Below are 13,286 nucleotides of genomic sequence, written 5' to 3'. Positions count from 1 at the left end.
AAATCTAGTGTACTGAGGTTGAATTTACTTTTAAAGGAAACATGCTGTAATAGAAATATTATAAGTGGGCAACATAACAATTATTTCAGTATTTTAAACATTTTGTTTAAGATGTTTAGATATTTTTACAGCAGGTACACATTTATTTCTGTGTATTTGTTAATTACCAGTTAAATATACCTGTGTCTGTAATACATGGAAATATAGTAAAGTAGAGGGTACATGGTTCAAGTTTTAATTGATCACCCAGATATTTTGTTCTGTAAAATCTCAGATAATAATGAAATTTCCCATTATAGTGCACCAGAAACTCAATGTGACTCAAGTTTATACAGCACCTAATTGGGGCAATTTCAAATCCCAGGTACAATAAATTTGAGTTCAATTTAGACCCATACGGCATACAACCTAAAAACGTAATCACCTAAACCAAGATAATGATGGAGAGAGGGTTCAATTTTCTTCCTCTGCGGAAACAATCTACTGTTGAGTCATATTCATTAGTCCCCCTTCTCCTTCTGCTTTCGTCGAGATTAGGACCAGATAAATGGCTGCAGACTGCAGTCTATTACAATACAAGTCTAGTCGAGACAGTAGTACTTGGTGGAACAGGTCGAATTTTTCATAGTAAAGAGGAATATGGAGGTTTACTCGAAGTTCTATTACTTTCAGCTATGGTTATTTGGCTGTCATTGCTATCCACAGATGGAAACTTGCAGTACTTGGTTTCAATGTGGGTTTTACACACTCATTATCTTTACATGGCTGATACTTGATATCACACATACAGTAATTTTATCTGGAAGGGAGCAAATGTTAAAGACAGTGGAGTATTTTTCAGAGGGTATCTCACTCATATTCCACGATCCCTTGAGTAAGACGAGAAGATAGATGCCCTTCTTACTTCACAGAGAATGTGCAAGATGAATTTGAGAACCCCCCCCCACACACACACACACACTGTAGCTTCGCATAATGAATGATAATCCAAGATATCTGTCGTCCTCCTCCAACAGTATTCAAATGCACTTTCTCAATACTCTGATGGGCATAATGCAATTCCTCCATTCAATATGTTCTGATATGATAGAAAAATTGTTAGCTATTGTCAGTTTTTAAGTGAATCTACAGACGGAACTGCCTCCCTAATGAAACCACTGGTTGTTGTGATTGCGCACAATATCTCAGTGAGACAAACGTTACCTTAATAGGGTATTTGGTAACAATAGCTTTGAAAAAATATTACACAATTACCACAATGATGATGCTTACGAAATATGAACTATTAAACAGAAAAACAGGTGGACAGTGTTTAAAATGCTTGTTTTCTTATGGAGTTCTGCTGATTGGTCATAAAGACCCGTATGCTTTACTTTGAAAATCACAATATCTTGTACTTTTCATGCTTCACATGCGGTACATGTATAAGTTACAAAGTGTTGATTGTAGATGACGTGATGACTTTTGATGCAGTTTATTTAATTTTTTCAATAAATCACCATCCGTTCTGGTAGGAAGAAGGCGTCTCCAATTGCATAGACATAGAAGTGAAAGGCTCTTCCTTCTTGTCTTACCAACAGGAATATCAATATACTGCAGTACCCGTTATCTATGGTGTATTTTACAAATACACAGTCAGGGGCACATGTTAACTGTGTACTTTTAACCACCCTCATGATATCAAGTAATGACATTATTGTGGTGAAATTAGAAACACTAATGAAAGAACATGATTTTCAAAATTTAAATAAACTTACTGTTTATCTCCCTCTGCTTTAAGTAATTAGAAGAAACATCCAGAGGTATAATGAGCAAGTAATGTGTGGGATTAGGTGTCTGCGCTGCAGAGTAATAAAATGAACCAGAACACAACTCACTCACACACACACACGCAGACACACACAATGTTGATACCTACCCTGCTTGACATGCCCCCCCCCCCCCTCACTCCCCTGCACTTCATTTCTATGGTTACACTGATGCAGGTTACCGTGGCAGCCAAATAAACCCCACTCACTCACTCAAACACAAAGGAGCACATACATGTGTTTCACCCCACACTCTGAGACATACGCAGGATGTGACGCCAAAGAGGTAAAATTAAAGCGTTTCTTTGCTATTTTCGGTAGGCAGGGAGGCTGAACTTTCGTCATCACTCCATCACTATCTTATTTTGTACATATTCTTTCATGCTTATTTTCTTCCCATAATGAGATGGTGGAAAAGCAGAGGTGGGCAGATTACTTACCCCTCTGCCCTGATTTCATTCATGATATCAAAGTTGAACTCAACACAGCAACGCAAGATTGATTAAACTATTATCAGAAATGTACACAAATGAACGGATCATCTGTTGTTGACAGTCCTGTGCAGGAGGCAGTAATCTCACTCCTGCCCTGGTTTTTCATTGCTCAGGCTTTTGACCGAGTGTGCTGCTGCCTGCTGTTCAAATAAGGAACTGAAGATTTCTGACACGTTCGAGAGCCAAGGATGACTCACATGCACAAAAAACAAGCTCAACAGAACATATGAATAATGTAATTAAGCTGTGTTTTTTTATCATTATTATTAGTTGTGTTGTGGCTCATGTGTCCTATTTTGTGGGATCGATTTTTTCTTTTTGTTTTATTTTTAAATGCGTAGGAGCCAAGAAGGGATATCATGAACACACTGAAGATGTCAAAACTAGATGGTGCTTGCAGATTTGGGAAACACACAAAAAAAAAAAACTGGGTTATGAGAAAAAGTGCACTGTAGTATGTTTACCTTTATCCCCCTGGGATTTACTCAAACTGCTTAGTAGTAATCCCATTTCTGCTAATCCCACCCTTCCCCCCTCCCAAAAGGCTCTCACATACAAATTATCTCATGCAACATACATTCTCTCTTTCAGACAAGCAGCTATTCATGTTGTTGGACTACTGCTGTCGTTGTTGTGGATTCACGCTCATAAAACGCCATGGACCTTTCTCCCTCAAGAGTACACCCAGTGACACCTGGGTAAGAAAACCCTATATGATGTAGAATTCTGCTGATGGCAGAGTGTTTACCAATATTGTCGTAGACTAATTGTCGTTTATAATGATATTGCTAAGGGTTTTAACTTTATTAATAAAATAAAAGGCAAAGTGACATGAAGAATATAATTGATTCACATATTGATAGCACATAGTTAATAATTCATATCTGTTTTTATCAAAATTCATCCTTATTTATTTATCTTTGGGACCTTTGAATGTTGCAGCAAGACCAGCTCAAACTCATCGGAGTTGAGAGTTTAATTGCGAGTCTCGAACCTTGTTCAGTTTTGTTTTTTTAAAACTCTTGTCTAGTCAAGAGATTGAAAATAAATCAGGGTGTTAGCTGAGGTGTTTAGTTGTCTCTAAGGGTATCAGCATTAGCTTAGCTGTGCATCTGCTTTGGGACCTGTCCATATACTCATGTCTAAACAGCTCCATTATAAAGAGAGATACCTTTACAATAAATAAATAAAATAACACTGATTGCCACCTAGTCACAAACAACCATTAAAGCATACTAGCTTGCCCAAAATTCCAAGTGAACTTGTGGGGTGTATTTTTCTTTTATTTTGATTGCAAAAAAAAAAAAAAACTTGAAAAACATGATTTCTCTCACCAAATGTATTAAGCTTATTTCAAAATATTGAAAATGTCATGAGTTTACTGGTAATTTATTGTCTTCAGAAAAACAGTAGGGGAACGTTATTAAATCTATTAAATAAAAAAATATTGTATCTGTATGTATGAGGTGCCTACATTACCATGATTTCCCTCAATATTAAACAGCTCCACATACATCCTAATGATTTGGACAAACCAATGTGTGTGTGCGTGTGTGCGTGCGTGCATGTGTGTGTGATTTGATTCAAAATACTGAAATACAGATATCTGATAAGAAATTATTTTTCCTGCAGTTCTGAAATAATTCCTTTTCCAAAAGAAATCTCGGGCAAGACTTAACCAACTGGTTACTCGTGTAATGACCAATAACACATTACATTATGTTTCCATCTTCTCAGGTTGTCCTCCAGAATCTGTTGATGTGCATGGTCTGCTTTTACTCTCTCTACTACATGGTGGTCAGCCTCTGCATTGGATTGTTCAGGTATGGGTCATGTGACTGAATATGCGTTCCAAAAAGATATAAAGCTGAGTACGTAAGAATTAAAGTGGAATACAAATGTGGACAGCTTATGCTCAATAGTAGCATTCTGTTTTGTCAACACAGGGTTCATGAAATCAACAGCCTGTTGGCGCCATTTGACTACACAACGCAACCATCATGGCAGAATCCAAAATACCTTGGTGAGCAGAAATGTTTGCATGAACTGAAGTGCATTTACGAAGAATTGTCACTGGGTAGCAGTTGAAGCTTTTCATTCATACTGCACTTGGATTTAATAATCTGGCTCACTGCAAAAATGGAAACTCATACCCTTTTGTAAAGCTAGTTGTTAAAATCCACATGTCCAAAATGCATTAGATATAGATGCTGTCTAATTAAAAACGAATGTTTGTTTTTAATATTTAACTAATGAGAAAGTTGGAGACATCAGATAAAGTCAAAATGTTTCTCAGAAAATATAAATTATAAAAAGAACATTCATAATTGAGCAATTACCAGATTAACCATTTTGAAAAATTAGATTATCAAGCATATTTTTCCTTTCTTTTTTTAAATACAAGTTTCGTCAATGTGAACCTCAAGGAGTTACTGAACTCCACTTTTATGTTACTTATATTCAATTTATCAATTTTTCCTCATCTTTTTTTTTTTTTTTTTTTTCTGTGTATCTAACCGCCTAGTCTCATTTAAAACATTTTTGGTCAGGGCTACTTTCCATTAAATTATAGCCAAACCAAGTGGAGGGGTTTAATTAGATCTTGTTTTATTATTTCTGCAGTTCACTTCATTTATATAAACTCACACCAGAAGTTGTCTCCAGTTTTTTCTGATATTGAGGTCTGACCATTTGAAAAAAAAAAAAATATATATATATATATAGTTAACAGTAAACTATAAACATATTGTAATACATTACATTACATTGCAGTCATTTGGCAGGCGCTTTTATCCAAAGCGACTTACAAAGAATGGTAATAATGGTTGTTAAGGAATTTAATATGACAAGCAATACATGGACTCAAAGTTTTTTTAAAGTTTTACTTGGGAACTTTTCTGCATTTAATTCTTCCCCGCTAATTATCCTAAGGTCCAGTCATGATTTTTTAAAACCTAGTAAATGAAAAAAACAGAAGAAATTGTCTTTGGTTAAAATCAAACCTTAAAATCAAGTCCTCATTCACTCATTTTGGTACCTCTGTTTAGTTTGTGTAATTTCCACAGAAGTGACCTATGTTTTGGGAGGGCTGATATTTGCTTGGATCGTGGAGGAGTGGGTTTGGGATTACGCCATTACAGTCACATTGCTTCACGTCGCCATGACTGTCGCAGGTAAACAATATATAAGGATGTACACAAAGTGGAGCAGAAGAGCTAATAGGATTGAGGCTCTGGTTATGTAACTGGGCACAGTTGTAGTTGTTCACAGATGAATGGACTTCCGCAGTATTTATTCATAAATATTTTAATACAGTGTCCGGCATACATTTTGAGCAGCCGAAAACTGTACAATAACAACTCAACTTAACTTCAAGCTTCATATTGCTAACCCAGCAAACTTATTGTCTTGCATGGGGTTGGAATGAGAAAGTCAGTTATTTGGTTCCATAGCTCATGAAAGACTTGCAATTCATACAATTCACTTCATTTTCTTGGAATGCTGACTTGAATGTCAACAGCAAGTCTAGAAAATGTTGAGGAACTTGCAGCATCCTCATGTCCCATGTACTTTTCTTTCTTGGAAGCTTTAATTTTTACATTTTATAATGTCTTTTTTGTTGGTTAACAAGCCTGGTCTCCTGTTCTTTGCAGTGATGTCGGACTTCCCTTCAGCCGAGCACTGGTGGATAGCACTGGGTAAGATGTGTTATTTCTTCATGCTAGTACTATTTCTGTTTCCAGTCCGAGTCCAGCTCTTGCTATATCTGGACAAGATCTCACCTTTTTCCTTTTCCCTGACTCACCTTCTCCAGAACAGCTGTTGTTATTAAAACATTTATCTGACGGATTGTTTTTCCCCTCTCTACACCTCTTTAGGCTCAGGTCTGGTGATGATGATATTTGGAGGACAGCTGTTGGCCTATAAACTCTTCAGGAGCAATTTTGTTTATCCAGCTGAATTGCAAAACTTCTGATAACAGCAACAAGGACAGCTAATAACAGGATAACTGGAATAATTTCACACCTGGATGCATTTAACGTGGTTTATTTTGTTTGTCATTGCTGCCAGTTCCACCTTAACACTCACCTGTAGATTTCTGTTTTTGTTAATCAACCACGAGGTACACTGTCCATCTGGGAAAAATAGCCAACACTCTTGGTTCCTCCTTTTATAAATAGATTTTTTAAATATATTCTGTACAGTTAAGTTATTGTTTTGTACCTTTTCTTATCAAACTACACACTGTAAAAGGCAAGGGATAAAATGAGTGCATTCTATGAAGAATGTAAACCTCTAGTTTTTCATTAGACACTAATAAAGTCAGACATTTGGTGTTGTAATACTGTCACACTTTTAGAGTTGACAGCAATTTAGTGTAGATGAAAGGGTTTTTCTTAGGAAACACAAAAAATAAACAAAAAAAACAAAAAGAAAACAGTTATACCTGCTTCATATTGTCAGGATATTTTTAATCCTATCCAAATGATAATATGGATTATTTCCTGTTTAAAGTTTAGCCTCGGTGATAATTATCAATTTATACCAAAAAGTCACAATGGCTTTGTAAATGTTATGTAGATATTAAATACTCGTTGCACAATGACTGCTGTGTCTCCTGTGTTTATGTGGTGCTGTGTTCATTCAAGAACCTGAGATTGAGTGCGAGACAATGTGGACATAAAACCCAAACACTTCATTACTGCAAGTTTTAAATTCAAGGATACCTGGGTTTCGAACTTACATTAAATGGATTAGCACAAATAATAAAAGACACTAACTTGCAGCTGTCACTTAACAAATGTCTTACTATTGACAGATATATGTCTGCGTGTGTGTGTGTGGGGGGGGGGGGGGTCAAAAAGTGGATTTGAATTAATTTCCTTCATCTGAAACAAGTGGTAAGTGAACAGATTTAAATGGTACGCTCAAGTTTTTTGTCAATTCAGTTAGTCATCTTAAAATTTTGAAATCTCTTTACAACACACCTGTTCAATTAAGCCTGTTCCTGGCCTCTAAATATATAGATTTAAATCAACCAGTCAGAACCAAATCCTTCTGCAATACTCAGCAGGCATAATGAAAAGTGAAAACCATTGGTGCGCACATGTTAAAAAGAGTTAAAAATAGAATTAAAAATGCAATGAACTTGCTTAACATCTTTAAACGAATCCCATGCATTTGAACACACCAGTTTATCACAAACCCTGCTCCCTTGAACTTGATCCCTCACTGACTGTCACCTGACTCGACAAAAAAAGGGGGTGGACCTACTTTCTTTTCTGTATCTTTTGCGACAATTTGCAATAATACGACTTTTTTCTGAAGGCTTCAGGAAGTCAGACGTTGGTCAAAGGTTAAGAAACGGATTTACAGCAGCAGCAGCCGGACGAGGATGGACCTGGGCGGGGAGCGTCAGGCGAGCACGGTGGTGAATCACATAGCTAGCTAGCTAGCTAACTAGCTAGCTTTTGCTAGCCAGTATATCGCTAGCTAGCTCGCTAGCTAGTTCAAATACAAATACGATACAAAAGTTAAAACACACCGCAGTACATTTGCCACTCTTTTAGTTTTCTGTGTTTTGGGGGAAATAGGAGTATTATATATGTATTTCTTAAAGTTTGTAATTCTTTAGACATACACCTCAATGATGGCAGTCGTTAATAGGTTTGCGTTTTGAGACTAGGAGACTCAGCTCCCTTGAGAAGAATGAAAGAGGAACACAGTGAAAGTTTTTTGTTTTAATCATTAAGTATTTATGTATTTGAGTAATAGCACTGTTTCTGCTCTTAAATAAATGAAATTAGAGATGTTGCAATGAGGCAGGGATCCAAAATTATAAGCATGCTTGTTTGTAGACAAGCATGTTAAAACGTTTGCCCACGCAATATGTAAAGTAAATAAACGGCGGGCAGCGACAATTGGATTTATCACTGCTTTCTTGTGACTCAGTCGGTTAAAGCATTGCCAAAATTTAAAAAAGACCGAGTTGAAGGATTCACAATATTAATCGATTCTTTGTGATTTGTTTTTATGAATATCGACTACATTACCATATTTCATATATAAAAACCACATCAGCATGATCTCATTTGGAATATTTTGTATTTATTCCACCTGAAAATAGATACATTTTTGCCTTAAATACATATACTGGTACAGCTTTATCTACTACTATTATAACACATAGCTACATGAATTTAGTAATAATGCTATACCACTGTCCATTGCTAGTGTTTGATTCAACAGGACAAAGGACACAAAGACATCACATTTTTTGAAAAGAGTTTTATCTCTGAAAAGGAAGAAAATGTAGTGCAGGGGATGCAAACACGCAGTGCCAATTCCCAGCTACTCCCAAGCCATCTGATGGGATAGCACTGGTGGAATGGGCTTTTACTGACAAAGTGTCAGAAAGGACAATTTCCTTACCCTGATTTAGCTTTAAAAGTAATCAGTGACCTAAGAAGTCGGGATATAAAATTGTAACTTTCGTTTCAACATTATTCCAATGCCCTACTATTTTTGAAAGATTTAAAGTAGTTTTACATCGGGGAGAAATGGTTAAAAAAGAAACATAACTAGAAACGTAAAACTTTTTGTCCAAATCTAGACACGAAATGTGTTCATAATTTTATGTATCTGGAGATATAATTGCAACATGAAGACATTTGACTGATTGCGCAGTCCTACTTATGTAATAAGTTAATATGTCCCCTGCTGCTGTAGAGTCCTTTTGAACATTTAGCCCAGCAGATGCAAGATGTGTTGGGAGATGGTGGAGTTCTGAAAGAAGTGATCCATCCGGGAGAAGGCCCCACTGTGCCTCAAAATGCTTCAGTGATATGTAAAATCCGTTCTCTGAAGCCACCACATCAATATATTACTTTGTTCAACCGTAAAATTGCCATTTTTTTTCCCCTTTTTACAGTGCATTTCTCTGGATTCATTGGATGTTCGGATCCACCTTTTGATACCACCACTAACCTCAGATATCCCCGGATGATGAAGTTAGGAAGAGGTCAGAGATTCATTCAGCAGTCAATACTCAATGAAGACTGTAGATGATGTTGGGAACCTGATTTGGAGGCTGACAGTCAATCTTTTACAATTCAATCAGACATAACCCTAGGTGGACTGGAGCTGGGTATCTTGACCATGAAAAAGGGGGAATTCTCTCGTTTCCTCCTCAAGCCCTGCTATGCCTTCGGGGACATGGGTTGTCCTCCACACATCCCTGCTTCTGCCATGGTTCTGTATGAGGTTCAACTCATCAACTTCCTCGACACTGGCCAAGTGGATGACTTTATCAGCTTGAGTGAGGTAGGACTGTTAGTCAGCGTGCAGTACTTCTCAGAATCAGATTCAAATGTTTGCTTTTTAACTGAAACTATTTTATGTAAACTAATAGAGGTTGTGTTTTTATTGGTGACTCTCAGCAGCATTACCAAAAACTACCTGGTTAGGCTTCCCAAAATGTCATGTGAGGGTCGAAATATTTAAATACAAAAGTTTAGAAAGAAAAACTGTTACCTTTAGGTGAAAAGTGGAGAGTTAGGTTCAAATCATAACCTTTGTTGGACATCATACTAAGCACGAGATCTAAAAAGAAAAAAAAAACAGTCAAAAGTTGTGCTGCATTATTTTCGTCATATTTTCAGGAGGAGCAAAACACTATTCCTCTGTCTACACTTATTGAAGTCGTCACTACAATCCGCAGTCTTGGCAACCAGTGCTTCATCAAGAGCCGATACGACATAGCCAAAGATCACTATAAAAAGGTGAAATTGTGGATCTCTTTAAGATTAGAGAAAAAAACACAAGCGTGTTAACTTTGTTGCTTTGCCCAGCAGGCAGTGATGCTCCTGGAGAAAAGGGAAACTCAGAGTGATGTTGAGAAAGAGAAGATCAGTACTTCACTGTTACCTCTCTACCTCAATCTTTCTCTCACTGAGCTGCGCCTCAAAAGCCCAAAGAAAGCTCTGAAATATGCCAACAAGGCCCTGGACATAGATTCCATCAACACGAAGGCTCTTTACCGCTGCGGACAGGTCAGACTGGACTCTTCTGTTTTTGCCATTATCTAGGTATCAGAAGAAAAATCTTAGATTGCCGAATGCAGTGCTGAGATGTTACTGTACATAGTTCAGCAATATTGTCTCATTTTGATTTTCTGTTTCAGATTTTTTTTTTATCTTAAAGTATTTCATAGTTTTTAATGCATCAGCTTACGTAACATCGTTGTCTTCTTTCTCCCTTTGGCTTTTCCCTTCAGGGGTCACCACAGCGAATCAACCCTCTCCATCTAACCCTATTCTCTGTATCCTCCTCTCTCACACCAACTACCTCCATATCCTGTCTCACTACGTCCATATATCTTCTCTTTGGTCTTCCTTTAGACCTCCTGCCTGGCAGCTCCAATTCCAGCGTCCGTCTACTAATATATTCACTATCCCTCCTCTGTACATGACCCAACCATCTCAGTCTGGCTTCTCTGACTTTCTTTCCAAAACGTCTAAGATTTGCTGTTCATCTGATCGACTCAGTCCTGATCCTATCCATCCTCGTCACTCCCAAAGAGAACCTTAGCATCTTCATATCTGCAACCTGTAGCTCTGCCTCCTGTCTTTTCGTCATTGTTACTGTTTCTAGGCCTGACAGCATCGCTGGTCTCACCACTATCTTGTACACCTTTCCTTTCATAACATATGGAACGTTGTCACCTGTGCAATTCTTGTTGTGTCTTTTGTTTTTCTGTTAGTCCATCATGACATTCCTAACTTTGTTTCTGGAAAAGAATTGTATATTTTAATTTGTCTGTCCTTTTATATCTTATATAAATTATGTATTTACATGTAAAAATGATTAATTTTGTTAAATACAGTCTCTAAAGCCCTGTGTACAAAATGCAAGTAAACAGTAGCTCATTGTTAAAACTCATGCCATCCCTAGGCATATCTGGAGTTGGGTGAGTATGAGAGCGCTCAAGGTTGCCTCATTACTGCCCAAGAAAAGAAGCCCTTTGACAGTGACATCAACAGCCTCCTGAAGAAAGTGACAATGTAAGCTTGAGTTTTTGTGTCACATCAGATGCTTGTAGTGTATGTACTGTATTTCATAGGTTAAATGTGAGGGGGAAATAAAGTCACAATATTTACTTGCCTTCTTTCTTATTTTATTTGAATTGAAAATCATGAATAGCATTCAACACAAATTGTTTAGTTGTTATCCCCAGTTTGATAACACTAGCTTATTCCACTTGTTAATTTCTGGGGTATTTAAAGGCTTTTTTGTCTGATGATTTTTTGGCAATGGCTTTTGCTGGATTTTAGGTAGATTTTGCATATTAAAGATATATATTATTAAAGATATTTATATATGTTTTTGTATGAAAGTCATGTCACACATTATTTGAAGAGAAGTTGTTGCTAGTCTCATGACCTTACTTGATTTGTGTGCATGGAAAAAATTCACATATTACCAAAAAATTGGAATTTTCTTACCATTCAATATCTATGAACATGGAGACATTAGATGTACCACATTTTCAATATTCAAAAAAAGCATTCACAATTCATTAACACAGATTTTTTTTTCATTATTTGTCCTTTGCTATATATGAATATCTAACTGTAAATTCACCTGGAGTCGCAACCATACCAAATGATTAATACAAATTGTTGTGGTAATATAATAATGTTATAGCATTTTCTATTCTGTTTTGCATGTATTCAAGCTTGTAAAGTACAGGTTTAAAATTTTATAACAAAATTCTTTAGCTTTTCTGCCCTCCTATAATTTGAGCTATTGCTCAAATTATATTGATATTAACATTTGTTGTGTAGTGCATTATGTGAGTTGAATTATGGACTCTGAATTTGAATCGGAGTGTAAATTATATTTTCAGATGCTACAGAGACTGCTTGGACAAAGAGAAAAAAATGTGCTCAAAAATGTTTTGGAAATTGAAGAAAGCAGCTGAGGTGTAAAGAGGAGATGGACAAGGTAATAAAACTGTTGGCTGAAGCCTGCTAGGGTGAACTACCAAATTTAAGGTCCCTTACAAGTTTCCCCAGACCACAACAAGAGTTCACTTGAAACTCTATATCTACTATATCTATAAAACTATATCTACATTAGTGGCTCTCAAACATTTTTCATGTTTTCAAATAATTTATATCAATAATTTCGTTTTGCAGATGGCAGATCACTACTGGATTTCTAGGTCCAACAGCAATTGGCACAATACACTGGTGAATTGAACATGTTTTTATTTTTGGTTAATATTATGCAGACACAGTGTACAGTTCTTTAAAAATAATGCTGAATATAATTCACATAAAATTCATTTGTTGGAACATTTTGAAAATATAATAGCGCAACAAATTTTCTTTCTGTCTAAGGAGTATCTGCAGAATTTCTGCTTGAGCATGAGAACAAAAATTTTTGGCCGTTTTGCATTCTTTATTCTGCTCGATATGGAATAAAGTATTTTTCATGGTTTAATCAGTCTTGATTTACTAATAAAACTGTCTTGTACTGCTTGTTTTGTGTGCTGCTTTTTTTGTTTGTTTTACTTTTCATACTATGCAATCCATATGCCATAAATAATCTAATGGTCTTAACTACCTAATAGAATACTTGAAGCATGTAATTTTTAACTAATAAAATTAGCCTAAGTTTAGTGATTTATAACTTCACTCCAGTAATTTAGCTATGTTTAACTGATGCACCCATATTGGTCATATCTCTGTGTGCACAGGTAGAAATAGAAAGAATTAGGCCAGTGTTCAAGAAAGCAGTCATTTAATCTGATTACTAGCAGGTGGAATGGGGAGGCTAGGGGGTGGGATAGGGGAATTTGTGTTTGTGGGTGAAGTACTTTATTTGTAACAAAAAATAGTTGGGCTGACAGAGACGGCTGGGAGTGCTTATCAGCAAGCTTCCAGAATAGAGAGGGGGCTAGAATGCAACTGACTTAAAT

At 36.4% G+C, this 13,286-nt stretch overlaps 2 protein-coding genes across 2 annotated transcripts; both read left to right on the top strand.

Moving 5' to 3' along the window:
- Positions 1-2,874: 2,874 nt before the first annotated feature.
- On the top strand, positions 2,875-6,895 carry tmem244 (transmembrane protein 244). Its single transcript, XM_086167252.1, has 6 exons — positions 2,875-3,000; positions 4,040-4,125; positions 4,249-4,325; positions 5,350-5,475; positions 5,956-6,000; positions 6,181-6,895. Exons 1-6 carry the CDS (start codon positions 2,908-2,910, stop codon positions 6,276-6,278), a joined length of 525 nt encoding a protein of 174 aa, XP_086023378.1. The 5' UTR covers positions 2,875-2,907; the 3' UTR covers positions 6,279-6,895.
- A 2,343-nt stretch (positions 6,896-9,238) lies between these two features.
- On the top strand, positions 9,239-12,675 carry fkbp6 (FKBP prolyl isomerase 6). The gene is made up of 7 exons (XM_086167309.1): positions 9,239-9,323; positions 9,423-9,625; positions 9,964-10,083; positions 10,153-10,353; positions 11,255-11,364; positions 12,210-12,307; positions 12,502-12,675. The coding sequence occupies exons 1-6, from the start codon at positions 9,305-9,307 to the stop codon at positions 12,289-12,291; spliced, it is 735 nt and encodes a 244-aa protein (XP_086023435.1). The 5' UTR covers positions 9,239-9,304; the 3' UTR covers positions 12,292-12,307; positions 12,502-12,675.
- Positions 12,676-13,286: the final 611 nt, after the last annotated feature.

This window comes from Fistularia commersonii, chromosome 20 (genome assembly GCF_037954325.1).
Source record: "Fistularia commersonii isolate RoL2024-O1a breed Wild chromosome 20, RoL_Fcom_v1.0, whole genome shotgun sequence".
NCBI classification, from domain to species: Eukaryota; Metazoa; Chordata; class Actinopteri; order Syngnathiformes; family Fistulariidae; genus Fistularia; species Fistularia commersonii.
Note: the sequence above shows the minus strand (reverse complement) of the source record. Positions and strands in the feature narration are given on the sequence as shown.